The sequence below is a fragment of the Artibeus jamaicensis genome, unplaced genomic scaffold, assembly GCF_021234435.1.
Source record: "Artibeus jamaicensis isolate MK-2021 breed Jamaican fruit bat unplaced genomic scaffold, CSHL_Jam_final contig_233, whole genome shotgun sequence".
Lineage (NCBI taxonomy): Eukaryota > Metazoa > Chordata > Mammalia > Chiroptera > Phyllostomidae > Artibeus > Artibeus jamaicensis.
In genome coordinates this window covers 21,542,225-21,562,264 of record NW_026521486.1, presented here as the reverse complement: position 1 = coordinate 21,562,264, position 20,040 = coordinate 21,542,225, and the positions used below count along the sequence as shown (strand labels likewise).

General features: G+C 45.9%; 1 protein-coding gene across 4 annotated transcripts; it reads right to left on the bottom strand.

Moving 5' to 3' along the window:
• Positions 1-12,180: 12,180 nt before the first annotated feature.
• Positions 12,181-18,603, bottom strand: COPS7A (COP9 signalosome subunit 7A). 4 transcript variants are annotated; one of them, XM_037160550.2, is made up of 8 exons: positions 18,455-18,603; positions 17,811-18,015; positions 16,070-16,145; positions 15,743-15,831; positions 14,612-14,814; positions 13,854-13,959; positions 13,554-13,705; positions 12,181-12,331 (listed from the first exon to the last, which is right to left on the bottom strand). In XM_037160550.2, the coding sequence occupies exons 2-8, from the start codon at positions 17,970-17,972 to the stop codon at positions 12,283-12,285; spliced, it is 837 nt and encodes a 278-aa protein (XP_037016445.1). In that variant the 5' UTR covers positions 17,973-18,015; positions 18,455-18,603; the 3' UTR covers positions 12,181-12,282. The 4 variants fall into 4 exon arrangements, with proteins under 4 accessions (XP_037016445.1, XP_037016446.1, XP_037016447.1 ...); XM_037160551.2 differs by having other exon boundaries at positions 18,482-18,603; XM_037160552.2 differs by lacking the exon at positions 12,181-12,331 and adding an exon at positions 12,505-13,386 and having other exon boundaries at positions 18,455-18,602.
• Positions 18,604-20,040: the final 1,437 nt, after the last annotated feature.

Here is a 20,040-nt window from a genome sequence, read left to right as displayed (position 1 = left end):
CCAAGTGGCACTTTGGCTTTACATTTGATTTTTTTTCTCTTCAATTTCAACCCTCCTGTCTCCTAGTCATGTTCTTACTTGCCCTCTGTCTTTATGTGTGGCCTTCCTAACTCAAGTTCAAGGCCAGTGCCTCACTGGTAATGACACTGGAATGGTCAGCACTGAGAAGCAGCAGTGGAACTCAGTGGGGCTAGTCTAGGAGGATGAAATGTAAGCAGCCGTCTTAATGACTCTCCCTTGCTTTTGCTGTAACTTCATTTGTCAGGAGGAATGCAGGGCATGTCTACCTCATAGGTGCCTGAGGAGTTTGCTGCTGCTTGTCCCTCAGGCGTAGTTCCTCCTGTGGACTGTGGGAAGGAACTGTGGGAAGGAACACCGGTGGTGCGGAGCAGGAAGGAGCCCAAATAACCCTGTGCAGGCCTCCAAGGGGGAGGAACTTGGGTCAGCAATGCTCCACCAAATGTTCTTCAAACCCTCCACCGCCAGTTGTTGAGAATTTGAGCCCAGGGAAGGAGACCAGAGGGGAAAACTAACCTGGAACCTGAGCAGTACAGAAAGGGCATGAAGTGCTCAAATTTCTCACGATGGTTACTCTTGCTTGACCAGGCTCAGCCAAATGGGTCATTCTGAGGAACTTATTAATGGTGACAAATGCTTGCCTGGTGAGTCTGATGATGGTTTCCTCTACCCACCCACCCCCCCCCCCAAAAAAAAAAAAAAAAAACTCAAAAAACTTTAGTTCTTTTCTGCTGATAAATCAAAGGCATAAAATCCAACCACCACCACCCAGAATCTAAGGTTTTGGGTCCCCTCAGCAAAGGGAGGTTTTGAGGGATAAATAGATTCAAGAGGATTTGTCCAGTTGCTCAGTGAGCAGAGGGGAAGTTGAGTTCATCATCCAGGCACATTGTCAGGTGTTAAACCCTCAACAGTAGGGCTGGTGAGGAAGCATGACAAGGGTCAAGGGAACCTCCCAGTGGCTAAAATAATCCAAGAATCCCAGAAGTTAAACAGGTATAGTTAATCTGCCTTCACTTGGGGGTTCAGTTATGGGTGATGGATCTCGAAAGTGTCCACAGCACTCAGCTTCAAGTGTAACCTGTGCTGTGTCCAGATGGACACGTTTACTTCCTCTAGCCATGGATTGGCCTTCATCAGTCTCCTGAGGAAGCAGCACATGAAAAGCACTGGAGTTGTACAAGGAGCCCATGGACTGGGCTGTCAGCTCTGCTCTGCCACCAACCTAGCCATGTGGTCTTGGGCAGGTCATTCTCTCTCCTGGACCTCAGCCATGCAGGTCCCTTCTAGCTGTAAAATCTTAGGCTATAGTCAGTGCCCAACCCCTCGACCCAGATTTTGGTTCTAGTGCCCACACGTGGGTGTAGTTCTGAATGGGGGCTGCAGCAGGGCAAGGGTTGCCCTTATTTCCACGTGAGTCACTCCAGTGCTTCACAAGCTCTCTCCTCCAGGATCTGGCTTTTAGACACGTGAACTAATTTTTAGCCCTGCTCCCTGCTCTTGGGTGAGGACCACCCTTCAACTTGGCACTTACCCCTAGGCCTGTCACTGTGGTTCTCAGGTGTGATATGTTGTGGGAAGTTTGTAGCAGCAGCCACCCAGTGGGGTGCTCAAGAAGCAATCTTCTGTCACTTTCTGACCTGTCTGCCACTGTGGGGTGAGGGTCAGGAAGCAGAGACAGGAAAGGAACTCTTGGAGGGATGCTGACATTTTATTTCTGGTCAGCTCTCCAGCTCGGCCCATGTCATGCACCTTGGCCACTCCCTTAGCCCTCCGTCCAACAGGTGTCCAGAGGTCATGGTCAGACTCACTTAGGTCACTCCCCTCACCCCAGAAAATTACAGGCTGCCAGAGGCTGATACTTAGAGGAAGACTACGAATTATACAAAGTGAAACGATGAATATAGACTGGCCTGAGCAAGACTTGGCTCCACCACTTAGCTAGGACTCTGGGGAAGATTCTTAATCTCTCAACGTGTGCCCTGCTTTGTGAAATGGGACTTTCTAGGCACTGGTGGCAGTGGTAATACGGATTCATAGCTCAGAATTATGAGAATTAAGTGAGTTTGTACAGAGAAAGCATTTGACAAGTGCATGACATATAAATGACTGATTTCTCCCCAGTTACTTGGTCCCAGTCTTGCTCCTTCAGTGCTCCCTGTGGTTCCATCCACAGGACTCCTACACTTCCAGGCACAACCTAGAAAGCATCTTACTAGCCTTGAATCAGCCTCCAGTTTCCCATTCTCGTAACTACCAACTATCATCTTTCACCCTTTTGTTCCTCAGCTTCACAGACCAACAGGCAGAGACAAATGTTTTGGGCCTTTCTGACCCAGCCCTACTTGCAGCTTGGGATATTTTTCCCTCCTGCAGTAACAAAGGGCATCAGGTCCTAGTAACACCTTTTACCCAGTGCCCTCTTCCTCTACCCAATGCCCAAGTTACATAAACAGGTTACCCAGAGAACCAAGGGCTGATCCACTCTGACTGTAAGAACCCAGTAGTCTGGTCTCCTAGCCCACATATTCCAGTCCACTTAACTCCGCATACCTATACTGCCCTGTGCATCCAGTCCTGGGAATGGGGCTGAAGGAGTACAAGAGTCAAGGATTCCTTCTCTCAGGCCATTCCAGTTGGGCTAGGGATAAAGAAAAAAATAGCCTTTCCCTCACCCTTTCTTCTACATCACTGGGGTTTTCAGATAGAGGTGCGAGCCAGGTGAGGTTGCACTACAGGAGAGAAGACAGGGATGGACAGTCAGGCATAGGAGGTGCTGACAGGTAAGAGAAATAACCAAGGAGACTGGGGTCACGGGAAAAAAAGACTTTGTATACCTGGTTCCCCAAGGCGCCTCCCAACTAGCCTCCACCCACGTGGAGAAATGGGGGGTTGCGGTGGGCGCAGAGCTGACAGGGCTGGAGGGAAGAACACCTGAAAGGGCTGGGTTGCAGAAAGTTGGCAGAGCTGCGACGAGGGAGGGTGAGCCTGAGGCCCACTGCCCATAGGGCAGGGTAGGTATGCAGAGTCAGTGTGCTGACAGCTTTGAGCCTTCCCAGCCTCAATGTCTGGCCTTAAATGGTGTATCTCAGGGGACAAGGAGAAGTAGGTAGTGCTCTCCCCCCAGCTCACTCATGCCCTTAACCCCTCTGGACTGTCCCTGAGATGAGATGAACCGAGTGAGCATTCAGAATTCCTTGCCTTTTCTCTGCCCTTTATGATTCTTTTCTCCCTGAAAGACATTATCTTTGGGATAGGAGGAGGGTGCTGCCCCAGCATTCCTTTCACGCTCTTTGTTTGCTCTGTCACCTTCCATTAGAGAACTTGCAGGTTCTAGACAAGTATCCCCACGATGTTAGTGTTCTCCAGCCAAGGAGGTCAGCCAGATGTCCCAGGGGTCGGAGGCTAGGACACGTGGACGCCTGATGCTGGAGGGTGGGAGAGAGAGGGGCATGGGAGGGCTGGAGGGCTGGGGTTGAGTCTCTAGGAGAGGGAGCAGAAATGCCTTGGGAAATGCCTTGGGAAAGGTCAGGTGACACTGAGCTGGGAAATGGTTTGATGCAAGTAAACGAAACTAGGTTCTTAGAAAACTACTGATGAACTTAGAGATATCCTGGATCTGGCAGCAGCTGGATGGTGGGGGAAGATTCCCAGTGTGGCAGGGAAGGACAGAAACAGATTCCCAATACAGATAAGACAGCCCTTGATGTAAGCGAACCAAGTGTATTATCTAATTTTAGAGTTGAAAGAAACCTTAGAGATCACCTCTGGATGTTCCCAAATGTGGCAGATGGGAATCACCACCCCAGACATACTAAAGCAGAATCTTGAGGCTGGTGAGGATTCCAAGGCAGCTTAGCGACAATTACAGATGTCATCCAAACCCCAGCTCCTATATCACTGCGGGAGAAACAGGTGATTTGTTGAACCTCATACAGCTACCTGCTAGCACTGCAAGAGCCTGGACTCAAAACATGATTAACACAAATGATATTAAAGGGGGTCCTTTAAATAAAAAGTTCCTCAGTGATTTAGAATGTTTTAAATTTATATTAAAATATACCCAAGTAATAGCACAGCATCTAAAAGAACAGACTGCCAGTAGTAGCCCAGTGTGTCTGTTTTATTAAAAAATCTTATTTGTTTTATTTTTAAAAAGATTTTATTTATTGTATTTTTAGAGAGAAGGGAAGGGAGGGAGAAAGAAACATCAATGTGTGGTTGCTTCTCGCATGTCCCCTATGGGGGACCTGGCCCACAACCCAGGCATGTGCCCTGACTGGGAATCAAACCGGCGACACTGGTTGCAGGCTGGCGCTCAGTCCACTGAGCCACACCAGCCAGAGCTTATTTGTTTTAATATGCAATAAAATTGCTAGGTGTGCAGCTTCTGACATTTACTATATATAGGTTTGTGTAAACACACTATGAGGATCAAAGCAGCTCCACCCCAGACGTCTTCCTGCTTCTGCTTTGTAGTTCTCACACCCTTCCTTCAATCCTAGCCCTTGGCAACCACTGATTTGTTCCCCATTGCTATAGTTTTGCCCTTCCATGATGCCATATAATAAAATCGTACAGTATATATCCTTTTGAGAGTAACTTTTTCACTCAGCTTTATTTAGCCTTTGAGATTCACTTATGTTGTGGCATGAATTAATAGTTCAATTCTCTACTTTTTTTCTTTAATTGATTCTAGAGAGAGGGAAAGGGAGGGAGAAAGAGAGGAAGAGAAGCATCAATCCATTGCTTCCTGCATGTGCCTCGACTGGGGACTGAACCCTCAAGACAGGCATGTGCCTCAATTAGAATCAAACCAGTGACCTTTTGGTCTGTGTGACAACGCCCACCTGAGCCACTCCAGCCAGGGCACTAGTTCAAGCTTTTTTAGTGTTGAGTAGTACTCTTTGTCTATTTACCTATTCACCTGTCAAGGGCTGTTCTCCAGTTTTTGTCAGTTATGAGCACAGCTGCAATAAACATTCCTATACATGTTTTTGTATAAATAGTTTTTTTCTTTAGAATGAAATGGGGCGGGATTGCTAGGTCATATGTTAAGTGTATATTTTACATGAAATGAAAAACTGTTTTCCAGAGTGGCGGCACCATTTTGAATTTCCACCAGCAATGCAAGAGAGTTCCACTTGCTTTGCATCCTTGCAAACAGATATTTGTCAGTATTTCATTTCACCCATTCTGTTGGGTGTGTAGGTATTATATTTATTTTAATAGATAGCTCATCATGATTTTCCTATTTCCCTCATGACTAATGGTGTTGAGCATCCTTTCATGTGCTTATTTGCCATCATTACAGCCTCGTTGATTGTTTGTCTTTCAACCATTTTTCAAGATGGCTTATTTTCTTACTGTTGAGTTTTGAGGGTTCTTTATATATTCTGGTTGGTTCTTTGTCACTAGGGAATTGCAGATATGTTTTCCCATTCTGTAGCTTGCCCTTTTCTCCTCTTGATGTTTTTTCAAAGCAAAAGTACTGAATTTTGATGAGGTCTAACTTATCACTTCTTTTATAAATCCTATTTTTAGTGTCATACCTAAGAACCCTTTGCCAATTCTGGGAAACTAAGATTTTCTTCTATGTTATCTTCCAAAAGTTTATAGTTGTACATTTTATATTTACATCTCTTTCTCTTCTTGGGTGAGTTTGGTAGCTTGCGGCTTTCAAGGAGTTGGTCCATCTCATCTAAGTCATTGCATTTATATGTGTGCTCATATTCCCTTACTAACTTTGTAACATCTGTGGAGTATGTAGTGGTATCTTCTCTTTTATTCCTGATATTGGTATTTTTTTGTCTTCGCTCTTCTATCCACGTGACTAGGTTATTTTTATTGATCATTTCAAAGGATCAACTTTTAAAGATTTTTATTCATTTAGAGAGAGTGGAAGGAAGGGAAGGAAAAAGAGGGTGAGAAATATCAATGTGTAGTTGCCTTTCACGTGGTCCACTGGGGACCTGGCCTGCAACCCAGGCACATGCCCTGACTGGGCATCAAACTGGCGACCCTTTGGTTCGCAGGCCGAGCTCAATCCACTGAGCTACACCAGCCAGGTCAACTTTTGGTTTCATTGACTTTTTCTGTTTTCAACTTGATTAGTTTTTGCTATTGTTTATTAGTTTTTGCTATTGTTTTTCTTTTGCTTGTTTTGTGTTTATTTTTGCCCTTCTTTATGTACCTTCTCAAGGTACAAGTATAGACTGTTGACTTTAGGTCTTCTCTAATATAAGCATTTGATGCTATAATTTTTCCTTTGTTGCTGTTTTAGCTGCATCTGATGTATTTTTATATATTTTTCTTTTTGTTAAGTGCACAATGTGTTCCCATTTCTCTTTGATCCATGCTTATTTAGAAGTGTTTAGTTTCCAAGTGTTTGAGGATTTCATTGTTAGCTTTCTGTTACTGATTTCTAGTTATAATTCCCTTATGGTCAGAAAACATGATTCTTATAATTTCAATTTTTTTACCTTTGTTGAAGTCTATGACTGAGGACATAGTCTGTATTGATAAGTGTTCCATGTGCACTTGAAAAGAAAAAGTGTAGTCTTCTGTGTTGTGGGAGTGTTCTATAAATTTCAATTAGATTCTCTTGGTTGATGGTGTAATTTATATTGCTCAATCTTCAATTCACTCTTTTCTGTCATCTTTCTGCTAATAAACCTCTTCAGTGAATATTTTATTTTGGTTATTATTTTTCAGTTTTTTTTTTAAAAAAAGATTTTACTTATTTTAGGCAGAGGGGAAGCGAGGGAGAAAAAAAGGGAGGGAAATATCAATGCGCGGTTGCCTCTCGTGCACTCCTCACTGGGGACCTGAGTTGGCCCACAACCTGGGCATGTGCTCTGACTGGAAATCAAACGCAACCCTTTGGTTCTCAGGTTGGTGTTCAGTCCACTGAGCCACACCATTCAGGGCCTGTTTTTCAGCTCTAAAATTTCCACTGGTTCTTCTTTATATCTTCTATTTCTTTAAAAAAGTTTTTTCTTTATTGATTTTAGAGAGAGGAAGGGAAGGAAACATCAATTCATTGTTCTATCCATTTATGCATTCATTGGTTGATTCTTACATGTGCCCTGACTGGGGATCAGACCTGCAACCTTGGCTTATCAGGGTGATGCTCTAGCCAAATGAACTACCCAGCCAGGGTAACATCTTCCATTTCCTTGCTGAAACTTTCTATCTTTCCATTTGTTTCTTCTTCCAGCATACTGCTGTAAAGACTTTTCTTTAAATTCCAACACTTCTGTCATCTTACGGTTGGTTGTCTTTTCCCTGGAGATTTCTTTGTATGCTGAGTATTTTAGATTATATCCCAGATATTTTTAAGATTGATTTTAGAAGGCTCTGGTTAGGTAGCTCAGTTGGTTAGAGCACTGTAACCAATACTCCAAGGTTGCAGGTTCGATTCCTGGTCAGGGTAGAAAGAATCAACCAATGAATGCTTCAGTAAGTACAGCAACAAACCAATGTTTCTCTTTAGCTCTCCCTTCCTCCCATCTCTAAAATTAATCAATAAAAATATAAAGCTAAAAACTTTATTTTCAAGAGGGAGGGATAAAAGAGAGGAGAGAGAATAATTAACTTGTTGTTCCACTTATTTGTGCATTTATTGGTTGATTCTTGTATGTGCCCTGATTGGAAATCAAACCCTCAACCTTGGCATAACAGGACAACACTCTAACCAACTGAGAAACCTTGCCAGGCTACTCTGGATATTTTCAATATTGTTTTGAGACTCTGGATCTTGTTAAAATCCTAAAGACAATTTTTTTAAAGATTTTATTTATTTATTTTCAGAGAGAGGGGAAGGGAGGGGAGAAAGAGAGGGAGAGAAACATTGAAGTGTGAAAAAAACATCGGTATGCAAGAGAAACATCAATTGGTTGCCTCTCACATGCCTGCAACTGGAGACCTGGCCCACAATCCAGACATGTGTACTGACCAGGAATCAAACCAGCAACCTGTTGCTTTGTGAGACAATGCCCAACCCACTGGGCCATGCCAGTTAGGGCAAGAATGTTTTCTGTTTTAACAAGCAATTAACCAGTTTGGTTCAGGCAGCAACCTGCCTCCTTTTCACTGTGGTTCCACTCTCAGTTTAATTTTCAGTTTGTGGAGGTCTGTGGATCAGCCCTGCATGTGTGCCACTCAGTGGCCTGGCAGACTTGGACAGTGGTGCAGCCTGCCGCTCAGTTCACAAAGCTTTGGTTAAACCATTTAAGGTCAGATCCATGCTTGTGCAACTCGGAGGTGAGCCAGGAGTTGACACAACTCTCCAGGACTGTCCTTTTGATTCTCCTCCTGTGATCTGCCTGACGCTTTCTGGTTCTCTGGAGCTTCCTTTCCGAGGCCTCCGACCAAAACATTGGGGCTTTAGTTTCTCTAATCTGCTGGGCATTCCCCACTGTGTTTGGGCCAAGCCTCAAGAGAACAAAGAAAAAAACAGGGGATTTGCCTCACACCTGTGGGGCCACAACTTGTCTAGTCAGAATTTTCAGTGCCTGCCGAGCCACTCTTGCTGTCATTACTGTAACTGCCACCACCATTGCATGCTTGGGGCTAGAAGTGGGAGAAAGGGAGAAAACAGGGTTTCCCCACTCTGACCCTTAGGAGTCCCTTCCTGCTCCTCAGACCCACAACAGAGGGCTGTAAGGGAGCTCTCTGAGTTCACAGCTGATGGCCATTTCCAGGTTTTGGCTGCCTTGAGTCCATTCTGGGCGATACCAGAGGAGGAAAAATGGTGAACTCACTACTGGTTTAGTGGAACTTTAAGTTCTGGTTTCTTTCCCCCTATCATTTACTTCTCTACGATCTCAGTTGCTCCATATGTTCTGTCCAGGACCATGGGGGAGACAGGGTGGGGTGTGCCTTCTCCATTTATAACTTACGTGTTCCTGGGCAAATTATTGTACGTATACTGTGCACCTCTTTTTTTAGCAGGATAATTGTGTCAATTTCAAAAGATTGTGTAAATTAAATGACTTTGTATACATAAAGCACTTAGAATAGTGCGAGTAAGCACTATTATAGCAAGCACTTATAGGTGACAGCTTTTATTAAATAGCAATTACCACAGATTAGAAAATAGAGATAAGCAAAAACACAAAAATCATCCACAACCACATGCCCTGAAGTATAACATTACGGTCTGTATTATCTCAGATTTTCAGTCGAGACATATTTATCCGTTGATTAAATGGATAAATGAGTAAGGTAACATATTGTACTGTATTTCCTGCCCCATCTTCCAAAGTATGCATTTCATATTAGGGGAGAAGCAGTAGGTCACAGGATGAAAACTTTCTGCCTCCAGCCGTGCATCCCCACTATTCCTCCCACCCCAACTGCTGATCCTCTTTCCCTTTTATCAGGTAACTGTAATTTGCCCTTCTCGTTTCAGTTTAAAGGTGAGTCCTTGGAGGCTTTCCTGATCCCAGGCAAGATGTACAGATGCGTTTCATGCTCTCACGTTACCCTCTACTTCTTAGCACTTACCACACTTAATTATATAACCACACACAGAAGAACCTCAAAGGACAGGGCAAGTCCTCTCTCATCCTGACTCCAAGTCTGGCCTTTGCTCACCCTTCTCTCCCAGATGGTGATCCTGGGCCTCCTTACCTGTCTTCCAAGGCCCTGCAGTAGAAGGCTTTTCAGCACTAATCTAGGCAAGTCTGCTTTATAAATGGGACTGCACCACTCAGAGCTGAGCCGATGAGGGCAACGAAGGCACATTTCCACTCCACATTCTGGAAATTCTAATTCAGAAGGAACGGGTGAGAGTGAGGCTCAGGAATACGCATTTTCAAAAGCTCCCTTATGATCTAATGCTGGTGGCCCACTACCTGTGGTAGGAAATTTCTGATATGGCTCCCGATGATCCTTGCCTTCTGATGGTCACTAGGCTGGACCTAGTGACTGGTAAGTGATAGGATGTCTCTTCTGCGGTTAGGTTACATAAGACTGAGGTTGTTAGTTCATTTTGATGTGGTCTCTTGCTCTGATGAAGAGGGCTACCTGGTCGACCTCTAACCAAATAAGCTGGAAATGAGGTCCTCAGTCCACGAGGTAGTGAATTCTGCTGAGAGTCACTGAGTGTGCTTGGAAACAAGTCCTTCCCTCTGGAACCTTGAAATGCTATGGCCCTAACACTGATTGTAGCCTTGGGAGAGATCCTAAAAAAGGAAACTCAGCTCAGTTGTGCCCAGTCCCAAAACACAGAAACTGAATTAATAAATGCATATGGTTTTAAGTCACTAAGTTTTAAGATCATTTGTACACAGCAACTGATAACTAATGTACTGCCTACACTTGCCTAGGTGGAGGATTTTCCCTCTTTAGCAGGATTTTATGAAATACTGACTACATTGTCCCTGTTCCTGTGCATAAAGTCCAAACGCAGACTTTTAGCTTCAGAGACTTTGGCTTATCTTTTAAGTGACATCTGTTTCATGTGCATGAATTCTGAATTCTCATGGAAGGAAATTATCTTCCTCCTCCTCTTACCATAGTGATCCAGCCCTCTGGCCATTTAAGTTTGCTATATGGAAGGGGTCCCATGAGAGTGTGGGACCCCTTCAAGCAGTGGCAAGATTCCTGGTTGGGAAGATTTTCCTGGTACCCTGGGCTTAGTTATACATGGAATCCCTAAATCCTGAACCAAATTTCATGCTCAAAAACTGAGCCTACAAATACTCTGCTCCCTCTTCTCCATGTCTGGGTCAAGAGTCTGTCTCCGGAAGTTGCCCTGGCTGGTGTAGCTCAGTGGATTGAGCGCGAGCCAGCAACCCAAAGGATCCCGGCTTGATTCCCAGTCAGGGCACATGCCTGGGTTGCAGGCCAGTTCCCAGCAGGGGACACAAGAGAGGCAACTATACATTGATTTGATATTTCTCTCTCCTTCTCTTCCCCTCTGAAGATAAATAAAATCTTTAAAAAAAAAAAAAAAGAGTCCATTTCTGCAAGTCAAAAAGAAATTGCGTTTGCACATCCTTGGAGCTGTCAGTGGTCCTCCTCCATCTTTGGGCATTAGGCCGAGCAGTACCAGCCCAGCCTGGACTAGACTTTAGAGCCATCCAGTGAAGGATGGAACTAGAGAGGTCAGGAAGTTATGGAGCCATTAGCTGGAACCAGCTTGCAGGAAAACAAGATACTAAGTTCAAGGGAACAACTGGCATGGGCAGAGGGAGGGGAGACAGGTTTAAAGCACAATGAATGAGCAATTCCTCCACATGAGGGTAGGGGTCCTCAACCTCCCTCCTCCCCATCCATGGACGCTGCTCTAATTACTGCCTGAACTTCACCTTCTGCCCAGCCCCCTTACCCCCGCCCAGTCTATGGAAGAATTGTCTTTCACGAAACTACTCCATGGTGCCAAAAAGGCTGGGGACTGCTGCATCAGAGTGTTGGAGGAAGAAAGGGTTTATTTCAGAGGTAGAGACTGAGAATCAAGATACAAGCTCAACTTGCTTATCTAGGGAAAAGCTAAAATGAGAAACCATGAGTGGCAGCTCCTGAAATAGGCCTCATTGGACTGGTTCCATTGTCTCAAGACAATAAGCTTACCCAGCCACTTTAATCAGACTCAGAATCCCGCCCCCACTCTCTAGTTCTATGACTGACACCTGGGGACCAGAAAAGAGTGGTCTGTCCAAAACCTCCTCCAGTAGAGAACAGCACAAGTTCTGGAGAGCAGCCAAGTCAACACTGGGACCCAAGAGGCAACTGCCTCACATGCAAATGTGTGTGTGGGGTACCAACTGTCCCTTACACTACAACTTCCCAATTCTAGGGAGTACACAGCCGTTCACTAGGCCAAGGCCAATCCTCTCAGCACAGTGCTAGGGAAGCTCTACCTCGGAAGGAGGGCAAGAGCCTAACTGCTGCTTCTTACTGTGATATGAGAGTTCTGTGTGATCCCGGCATAAAAACTGGAGTTGCCTGTCAATTCTTCCCCTTATAATTCTATAAGGTGGAGGCAAGCAGACTGAACACGGCTGCTGGGGAGCAGGGGCAGTGATCACCACTTTGCATCTTCCTGTCACACGTCGGTGCTCACGAAGTACCTGCTACTTCTGAATAAATGGTGAGATACTGAGCAATCGCAATCTGTTCAAAGTCATGTAGCCCAAGACTCAGCAGCTAGTATCTGGTTCTCTTCATTTTCCAGCACTTTATTTTAGAGTGGACTGGAATGAACCTTCTTCCCGTCCACAAACATCAAGGACAAACAAGCCCTGGCCTGGTGGCTCAGTGGGTTGGCGTGTCACCCCGTACACCAAAGGCTGAGTGTTTGATCCTGTTGGGGCACATATGGGAGGCAACTGATCAGTCTCTCTCTTTCACATCAATAAAAATATCCTCAGGTGAGAATAAAAAAAAAAATATATATATATATATATATATATATATATATATATATATATATATATATATATATAAAGAAAAAGACAGAAGATACCCAGCTCAGGGCATGTTTGTATACAGATTTCTCATAGATTTATTTCTGTATTATGTTATATATAGATATATGCATATATGCTCTTCTTTTAATACAATCTATATCCCCTTCCCTTCCCCACAAAACGCACAAAAGGAAGTACAAATCCTTCCAGGATTGCCATCAGGCTTTCCAAGAGAGCCAGAGCCAAGAAAGAACCATCTCTTGACATCTCAAGAAACAGCTGCCCTTCTTAGGCTCTGTGGTCACTGAGGCAGCAGCATTCCCAGGACCCAAGGGGAGGTGAGAGGGAAGGACAGGACTGTAGTGTGACCGAATTCTAGGATGAAAGTGTCCAGTGACTCCTAGAATGGCAGACAGGCTCCAAGGACTCTCAGGGTGGGAACAAAGGCGGAAGCCCTGTGGCTCTGCAGATGCCGCCCAAACGGGCTGAGGGCAGGGAGCAGGAACTGGGGAGTGGTCATGCAGGGATGGAGGGTAAGGTAAGGACCACTTGGGTTCTACGGGAGACACAGCAGCCTCACCTACCCAATGACAAAGAAGAAACAAGGACAGATGCTGGCTCTTAAAAATACAGGAGGGAGAGCACAGTAGGATGGGTGAGGGGGACAACGGGACACATAAGAAAGTCACAGAAAACAAAAAGTACCAACAAAAACATGACTGACACTTGCCTCCCCCCTAAAGAAGGTGTGTGTGACCTATGCTTGGGGGTAGGGGAGAGAAGAGAGGTGAAAGGTATGAACCTAAGATTATCAGCTGGCCAGGGGCACAGGAAGGCTCTTTGAGGACTCCTAAGGGCCAGGCAGGCAGCTAGGACCCCCTATCTCCAGGGGAAAAAATGACAGTCCCTTTAGTTCGACTTGGACCAAATCTTGGCGCTCCCTCGGAGCCTGGCAAGGGGGAGAGAGAGAGAGAAGCTGCAAGGAATCCCCTAACCCCCCGAAGGCTCCCCCCATTCCCTGCCCCCTGCAAATGACTAAAGGGAATGAGGGCAGCCAGGTCTCCCGAAGAAAAGCAGGCACCCCAGAAGCAAGCAATTCCTGCCACATCGGCTCACCCCTTGCCCTTTGAGGCTTTCTTGCTGGGCTGGCGCTGGTTGGTGCCAGCAGCTGGTTCCCGCAGTTCAGTCAGGTGTTGCTCAGGGTCCTGAGTTGTGGCTGCAGCTGCTGCTGCTGTGGTAACTTTAATGGTTTTTTTAAGGTTGGCGACCTATCAGGATGAAAGGAGTTGGAAAATAACAAAGCAGGTTCCTGTCCGCCTTGTCTGTCTGCTACAGCCGCTGTCCAAACCCCTCTGCACTGGAAAACTGGCCCAGGCTGGAGGAACTTGGGTCTGTCTTGCTCCCCTGCCAGCTCACCTCACTCTCAATCTGCTGCTTCAGACCCAGCTGCTGCTCCTTGTGCTGGTTGGCACGGCTCACCTGCTCCTCGATGCCTGACAGCACTACCTCACAGCCCACACACCTGCAGGAATTGGGAGAGAAGTGTCAGCAGAAGAGAGCTGTGACCCAACTCACTAAAAACAGACTCAGAAAGAACCCTAGATCCTCATACGCAAACCCTCGTCTGACGAGTTAGGAACCTTCACCAGGGCATCTGCAAAACCACCTGCAACAATATTCCCAGGAGCTGGAAGGGCACTCGATAAGAGAAGAGAGGTGTAAGGCAGTGACAGGAGCGATGTGAAAGATGGAAGTAGGAACTAAAGCTAGAATGGGATAGGGGGTGCTAAAGTGGGGAAAAAAGACATGTATTAATTAACTAAAGTTAAACAAGGACGCAAAGAGAAAAGCAGAAGTGGAAGAGGCCCAGGGCCTGTGGACAGTGCTGGTTACAGACCAAGGGGTTGAATCCAGCCTAAGACAGGTAACAGGATCCTCTCAAGGGTACCCCTTGCCATTCCCTTCCCCCAATTACTATAGCAAGGACACCGTCTCCTCTCTTGCCTCCTAAGCCCCTCCACTCCTGTCTTCCCTCAGAAGCCTTTGGAGGAACGAGCTCAACTCCCTTCATTCTCTTTAATTTCACTTCTGTAGCCCATTCCTCACCCCTCCAAAGCATCTCTCCCTTTCTTGGGGTGAGAAGAGAAGGGACAGTGCCAGGACACAGGTCTTACCACTCCTGTAGGGTTCGGGCGATGGCACTGAGGTCCTGGCGCTGGATGTCCCGCCCAATGCTGTAGTCAACCTCCAACCGCTGATTGCGCTGGTCCAGAGAGCCACGAAGCACGTCAGCATACACGGCCTCAATGACGAGGTCTTCCAGCTGCCGCACATTTCGCAGGGCAAGGGCCTCCAGCAACACTGCATATGGGATACACTGGGGCCCGGGAAGCAGGGCTGGGATTTGTGAGCTTCTGCCATAGAGAAGGGCTTCCAAGGTTCTTCTTCCCTCCTCCTCCCCACCTAGACTCGTCTGCCTCCCCTCCACTCCTATTCCTAAATCATTTCCTCTAAAAGGTTGGTTCTAAAGTGAAATAAATACAAGTATTGCCGCCTAAAAAATAACAGCATGAGAATGACAATCTTAAATAAAATGTAAGACCTATGCTCTCCTACCCCCCTTAGATCCAACATCGCAGAGGAAGAAAGTGGCATCTGCCTCTGGCCACAGCTCAGAGAAGCACACAGACCTTGGCGAAGACCAGCCTGGCATCATGGGAGTACGTGGTATGGGAGAGATCTGGAGCTACTCTGTTTACCTTTTAAAGAGGTTTGTCAGAACAGACAGCCTGATTCAAACTAGAATGAATGATGGGAGTAACGGCTGGGAGAGTGCAAATGACAGGAGGGGGGATGTTTAAGAAAAAACAAACCTAATGGGCAATGCAGAAATACTTCTGGGTTATATATTTCTTATTCTGGCAAATAGAAGCCTAGCACTTCACTGGAAGAATGAGCCTTGTTCGCAGCGAGAGGCTGTTTGCAGTGGGACCTTCTACAGCGAGGATGAGGGTGACCCTTGTACAACACAGTGAATGCCACAGTGTTGCTATTTTTGACCCCAAACATAAAACATGTTTCATTTAGAACTTAAGTTGATTGGAAAATAAAAGCAAAACAGAAAACTAAAAGGCTACAGGTAATGGAGTTCAGATGCAGATCTCAGAGGGATGTTGGGAGCAAGGCGGAAAACAACAACAGTGTTTCAAAGGCTGTCCCGGTACAAATTCCCTTCAGATGGGCCCTTATGAAAGGACAAACAAAAGGATGCTCTTTGGTTTAGGTCCAGGGGGACTGTCACTCACTTTGACTTTGGCAGCTAGGGTAACGACAGAGAGGTGCCGAAGCTTATTCTTCTGAGCCTCTGTGAGTGGGGGAAGATTCCGGGCTTCAGCTGGAAAAAAGGACAAAAGTGTAGGAAATCCCAACTTCCCTTTCGTGGAAAGGCCTAGCCTCTTTCCCTTTCAATTTTTTTGTTTTTTAAGTTTTCCAGGCTAATTCAGGTCTTGTCTCTGACCCTGTATACCTAAAGGATCTAAGTAGGATAGCCCAGGAATTTCCTTGGTGTCCCTCCTGAAATCACGCTTCTCCCACCTCCACTACTCCGGAACTCCAGCCCCTCATATGCATACCTAAGTAGTCAGCATACGTTCCATAAGCAAACACCGTGAGCAGGCGGAACGTGGAAGCAAAGTCACTCTCAGCCAGCTGCAGGAATATGAGGGAAGAGATGACAGGAAGGACCTCTATCCACCCTCCTCCCAGCCTTACCCTGTTTGCAACTCTGCGTTCTGGCCCCACCTTTCCCCTCCATTAGCACTCACAGCTCACTAGAGAAGGAACTCTACCTCCCTGATTGCTCTCCCCACAGGAAGCCCCCATTTCCATGCCTCCCCCCATCACAATGCCCTCTTCCTCCATAAGCCTCCAATCCCTACCCTAAATTCAGGGCTGAAACCTTCAGAGTGTTCAGTATCTAACACACACACACACACACACACACACACACACACACACACGCTAGACATTGCAAATGTGTTTTTTATTTGTAAATTGGAGTGTATTTAATATTCGTAAATTTGATTATTTAGGCAGTCTGCTATATTCCCCAATTAACCACACCCCTGGCTCAGTCTCACTCATCTCAGACAGCTACACGGCCTAGGCAGCCCCTTGGAATTTGTGGCCTCTGCTTCAGATCTGCATCACCCAGGGGACTTTCATCACACAGGCCAGTGCCCCTGCCCCACCCCAGATCCTCCTCTCCTCCTATCACTGATCACTGTTTCTGGCACTTCCTCAATCAAATCCTGCTTAAGATTGTTACCTAGGAATTTTCGTTCAATAAGATTACAGACTCAGTCTCTGGTATCCCTCTTAGGTCAAGTACAGCTGAGCGTGTCGGTGGCTCTCTCAATAAATGCTTGCTAAATAAATTATCTGTACGTATATAGCCATTATCTGATGTCTGTAACTGAAATGTAAGCTTCGGAAGGGTAAGTACTGTTGTTTTTCACTTTTCTGGCATTCCCAGACAACTAGCGGAGTGCCAAATAGGCACCCAATAAATACTTCTTTTTCTCCACCTTGACTGACTCTCTTTGGTTCCACTGCAGAGGAAAGCAGGGAAAGAAGTCAGCCAGTTTTCTCCACACCTCAGAGTAATCCCAAAAGGCTAAATCCACTGACCCAATCACTGGCCCTCAATAACTTAACTCACAGCTTGGCCACATACCACTATCACAGTTCTCAGGATGTGGACTGGTGTCACACATCTCTGCAACCTATCCAGTCTGGGCTGTAAATTCTTAACTCTACCATTTGTGTGGGAATGATTTTCTCTGCTGTGCTCCTAGCACATTCTACATGATCTAACTGAAGTCAATTAGCATACAGTGCAAAGGGGGGAAAAGAGGGCACGCCAATTTCACGTTCATTCCTTCCATTTGTACCAGACTTTACACTTCCCCATAATCTCACCTGATTTCCATAGTAATGGTGAGGAGCAAAATCAGCTCCATTTTCATAAAAGAAAACTGAGAACCTAAAGTAAAATTGACCTGATCAAGGTGACATGATTATTAAGAACTATTATTACACTGATGGAGAAGGGCTGGAATCAGGTCTCCTATTCTAAGTCACATTGTTCTTTTGTCTAGAAATGAAAAATACTGCGTTTTACAGATCATTCATCCTCTAAACAAAACTAAAAGGTTTATTTATATACTTACTCTTGCCAGATGCCAGTTAATCATCATCCTATTCTTGTTCAACTGAATGGTTATGGGTTGCAAAATGAGCCCTGCCCACCCATTCTCCAATTCAAACGTTAGCCCCAAGCTTCCCCGTGGGCTATCTAGGCCAGGAACCCACCTCTCTAACATTAGGCATATCCAGCAGTTCCCCAAACACGTAGACACCAGGGGCCTCCAGCACCTGGTGGATGAGTGTGGCCAGCGCTGCCCCCCTGGCCGACTTGGCCAGGAGCAGAAATTGCTCTTGGTTCTGCCCTGTCACCTTCACCTCGGCACTCATGGCTGCAATGAGCTGAGGGAACCTGGGCTCAGGATGCCTGGAGCTGCAAGGAAAGAGGGTGTGAAGCTGGAGATCCCTGGACACTGGGAGGATGAGAAGCGCAAGAGCTAAGGCTGACTGCAGAGGCACAGTGACTTTTGCAATGGGGAACCAGCGACGAAGCGGTCTAAAACTCGAATCTAGTTATCCAAAAGATGCCTCGCTGATACTTTGGTTGCCACGCCCAGTTCCCCTCTTCCCTGGGCCTAATCCCAAATCCCACCACGTGCAACCCAATGAACCCCAAGGCACAGGATGCAGTTGGGGGAGGGGTGTCACATGGTGTCTACCCTAACGACAACGCTCCTTCAAATCTCCACTGGTGCACGGTAAGTGCCCCCAACCATGTGACCTCACCCTCACAATCCTTCCCCGTGGCTCCGCCCCCTCCCTTAAAGAGACCGCCCAGAGACCGCGGGCTCCCGCAGACTGTTGCGTCGTACCCTGGATTAGACTCTGTGGGCCGCTACCTGCAAGATCCGTCTTCCAGAGACCCAGGAGGGGCTGTCGCTCCGTCTTCTCGGGCAGCAGTTTCTAGCTTTTCCTGCCACCTCCCCCTCAGGGCCACTCAGGCCACTAAACTCTATGGTTGGCTTCCGGCTGTATTTCCGCTCTTACTAGAGGGACGTGTCCCTGCTCCCGCCTTCCAATCCCTGAAGCTCCTGTGAGCGATTTAAGCATTCTACTCTCTGATTGGCTGCTTCGAAAAGACTGACGGGCACTTTTTTTTCCCCCTGCTTTGTTTCAATAAAGCTTTATTGTTACCCAGCGCTAGACTCTAAATGCAGAGGGAGCCTCTGGTCTCAGGCAGATACCAGGTGGCTGTGTTGAAAATGTCAGGATGAATGCATGAACACGAGCAACAAGTCCAGTTAGGAGGTTACTCTACCCAGGCAAGAAATGGTTGTGGCTTAAGACAAAAGTGATCATTTTGGAGGTGAGAAATAGTTGTGCTCTATATTTAATTTAGAGCTAAAGTGACTAAACATCCTTGGATGGTGTGGCTCTGTGGATTGAGTTCCAGCCTGCGAACTGAAAGGTCGCTGGTTTGATTCCCAGTCAGGGCACATGCCTGGGTTGCACATAAGAGGCAACTGATCAATATTTCTCTCTCTCTCTTCCCCTCTCAATAAAAAATAAATAAAATCTTTTAAAAAACAGTGGACAGAATTTTGCAAATGATTAGATGTGAGGTGTGAAAGGAAGAGAAAGCATTAAGAATGACATCACACAGGCAAGCTGCAACAAACTTTCAGATAATTTTAATCTTATATGAACTTTTCCAGAAAATAGGAAAAGAAAGGACACCCTCAACTCATTCCATGGGGCCAAAAGTACTTTGATAACCCAACCAGACAAGGGCAGTATTTTCTTAATTAATTAATTTATTTATTTTTAGAGGGGAAGGAGACAGGGAGAAAAATATCAAGATATGGTTGCCTCTCTGTGTCCCCTGCTGAGAACTGGCCTGCAACCCTGACTGGGAATTGAGCCACAATCCTCTGGTTCGCAGGCCCGCGCTCAATCCACTGAGCCACACCAGCCAGGGCAGAAAAGGGCAATATTAAAAGGAAAATTACAGGCCAGTCTCACTTATTAACAAAGATTTTCAATAAAACATTAGCAAACTGAAGCCAACAATGTGCAAAAAATATGAAAATCCAAGGCTAACTTGAATTTATGCTGAAAGTTTAAGGGGAGATTGATATTAGAAAATATATCACTTTATTCATCATATTAATAGATTAAAGGAATGAATCATACAATCAAATCAATAAATATAGGAAAAGCATATGCTGAAATCAACATCCATTTGTGATTTAAAAACAGAGGGGAGAGAGGAGGGAATTTAAGGGGAAAAAATGGGAGGGATTTAGAGGAACAAGTATAAAGGACACGGACAATAACTAAGGGAGGTGGAAATGGGAGGGAGGTGGGGTGTGTGGGGGAGGGGTGAGCTGGGCTGGGAGAAATAAACAGAAAACTGTACTTGAAAAATAACTAAATAAAAATTTAAAAAATAGATGCT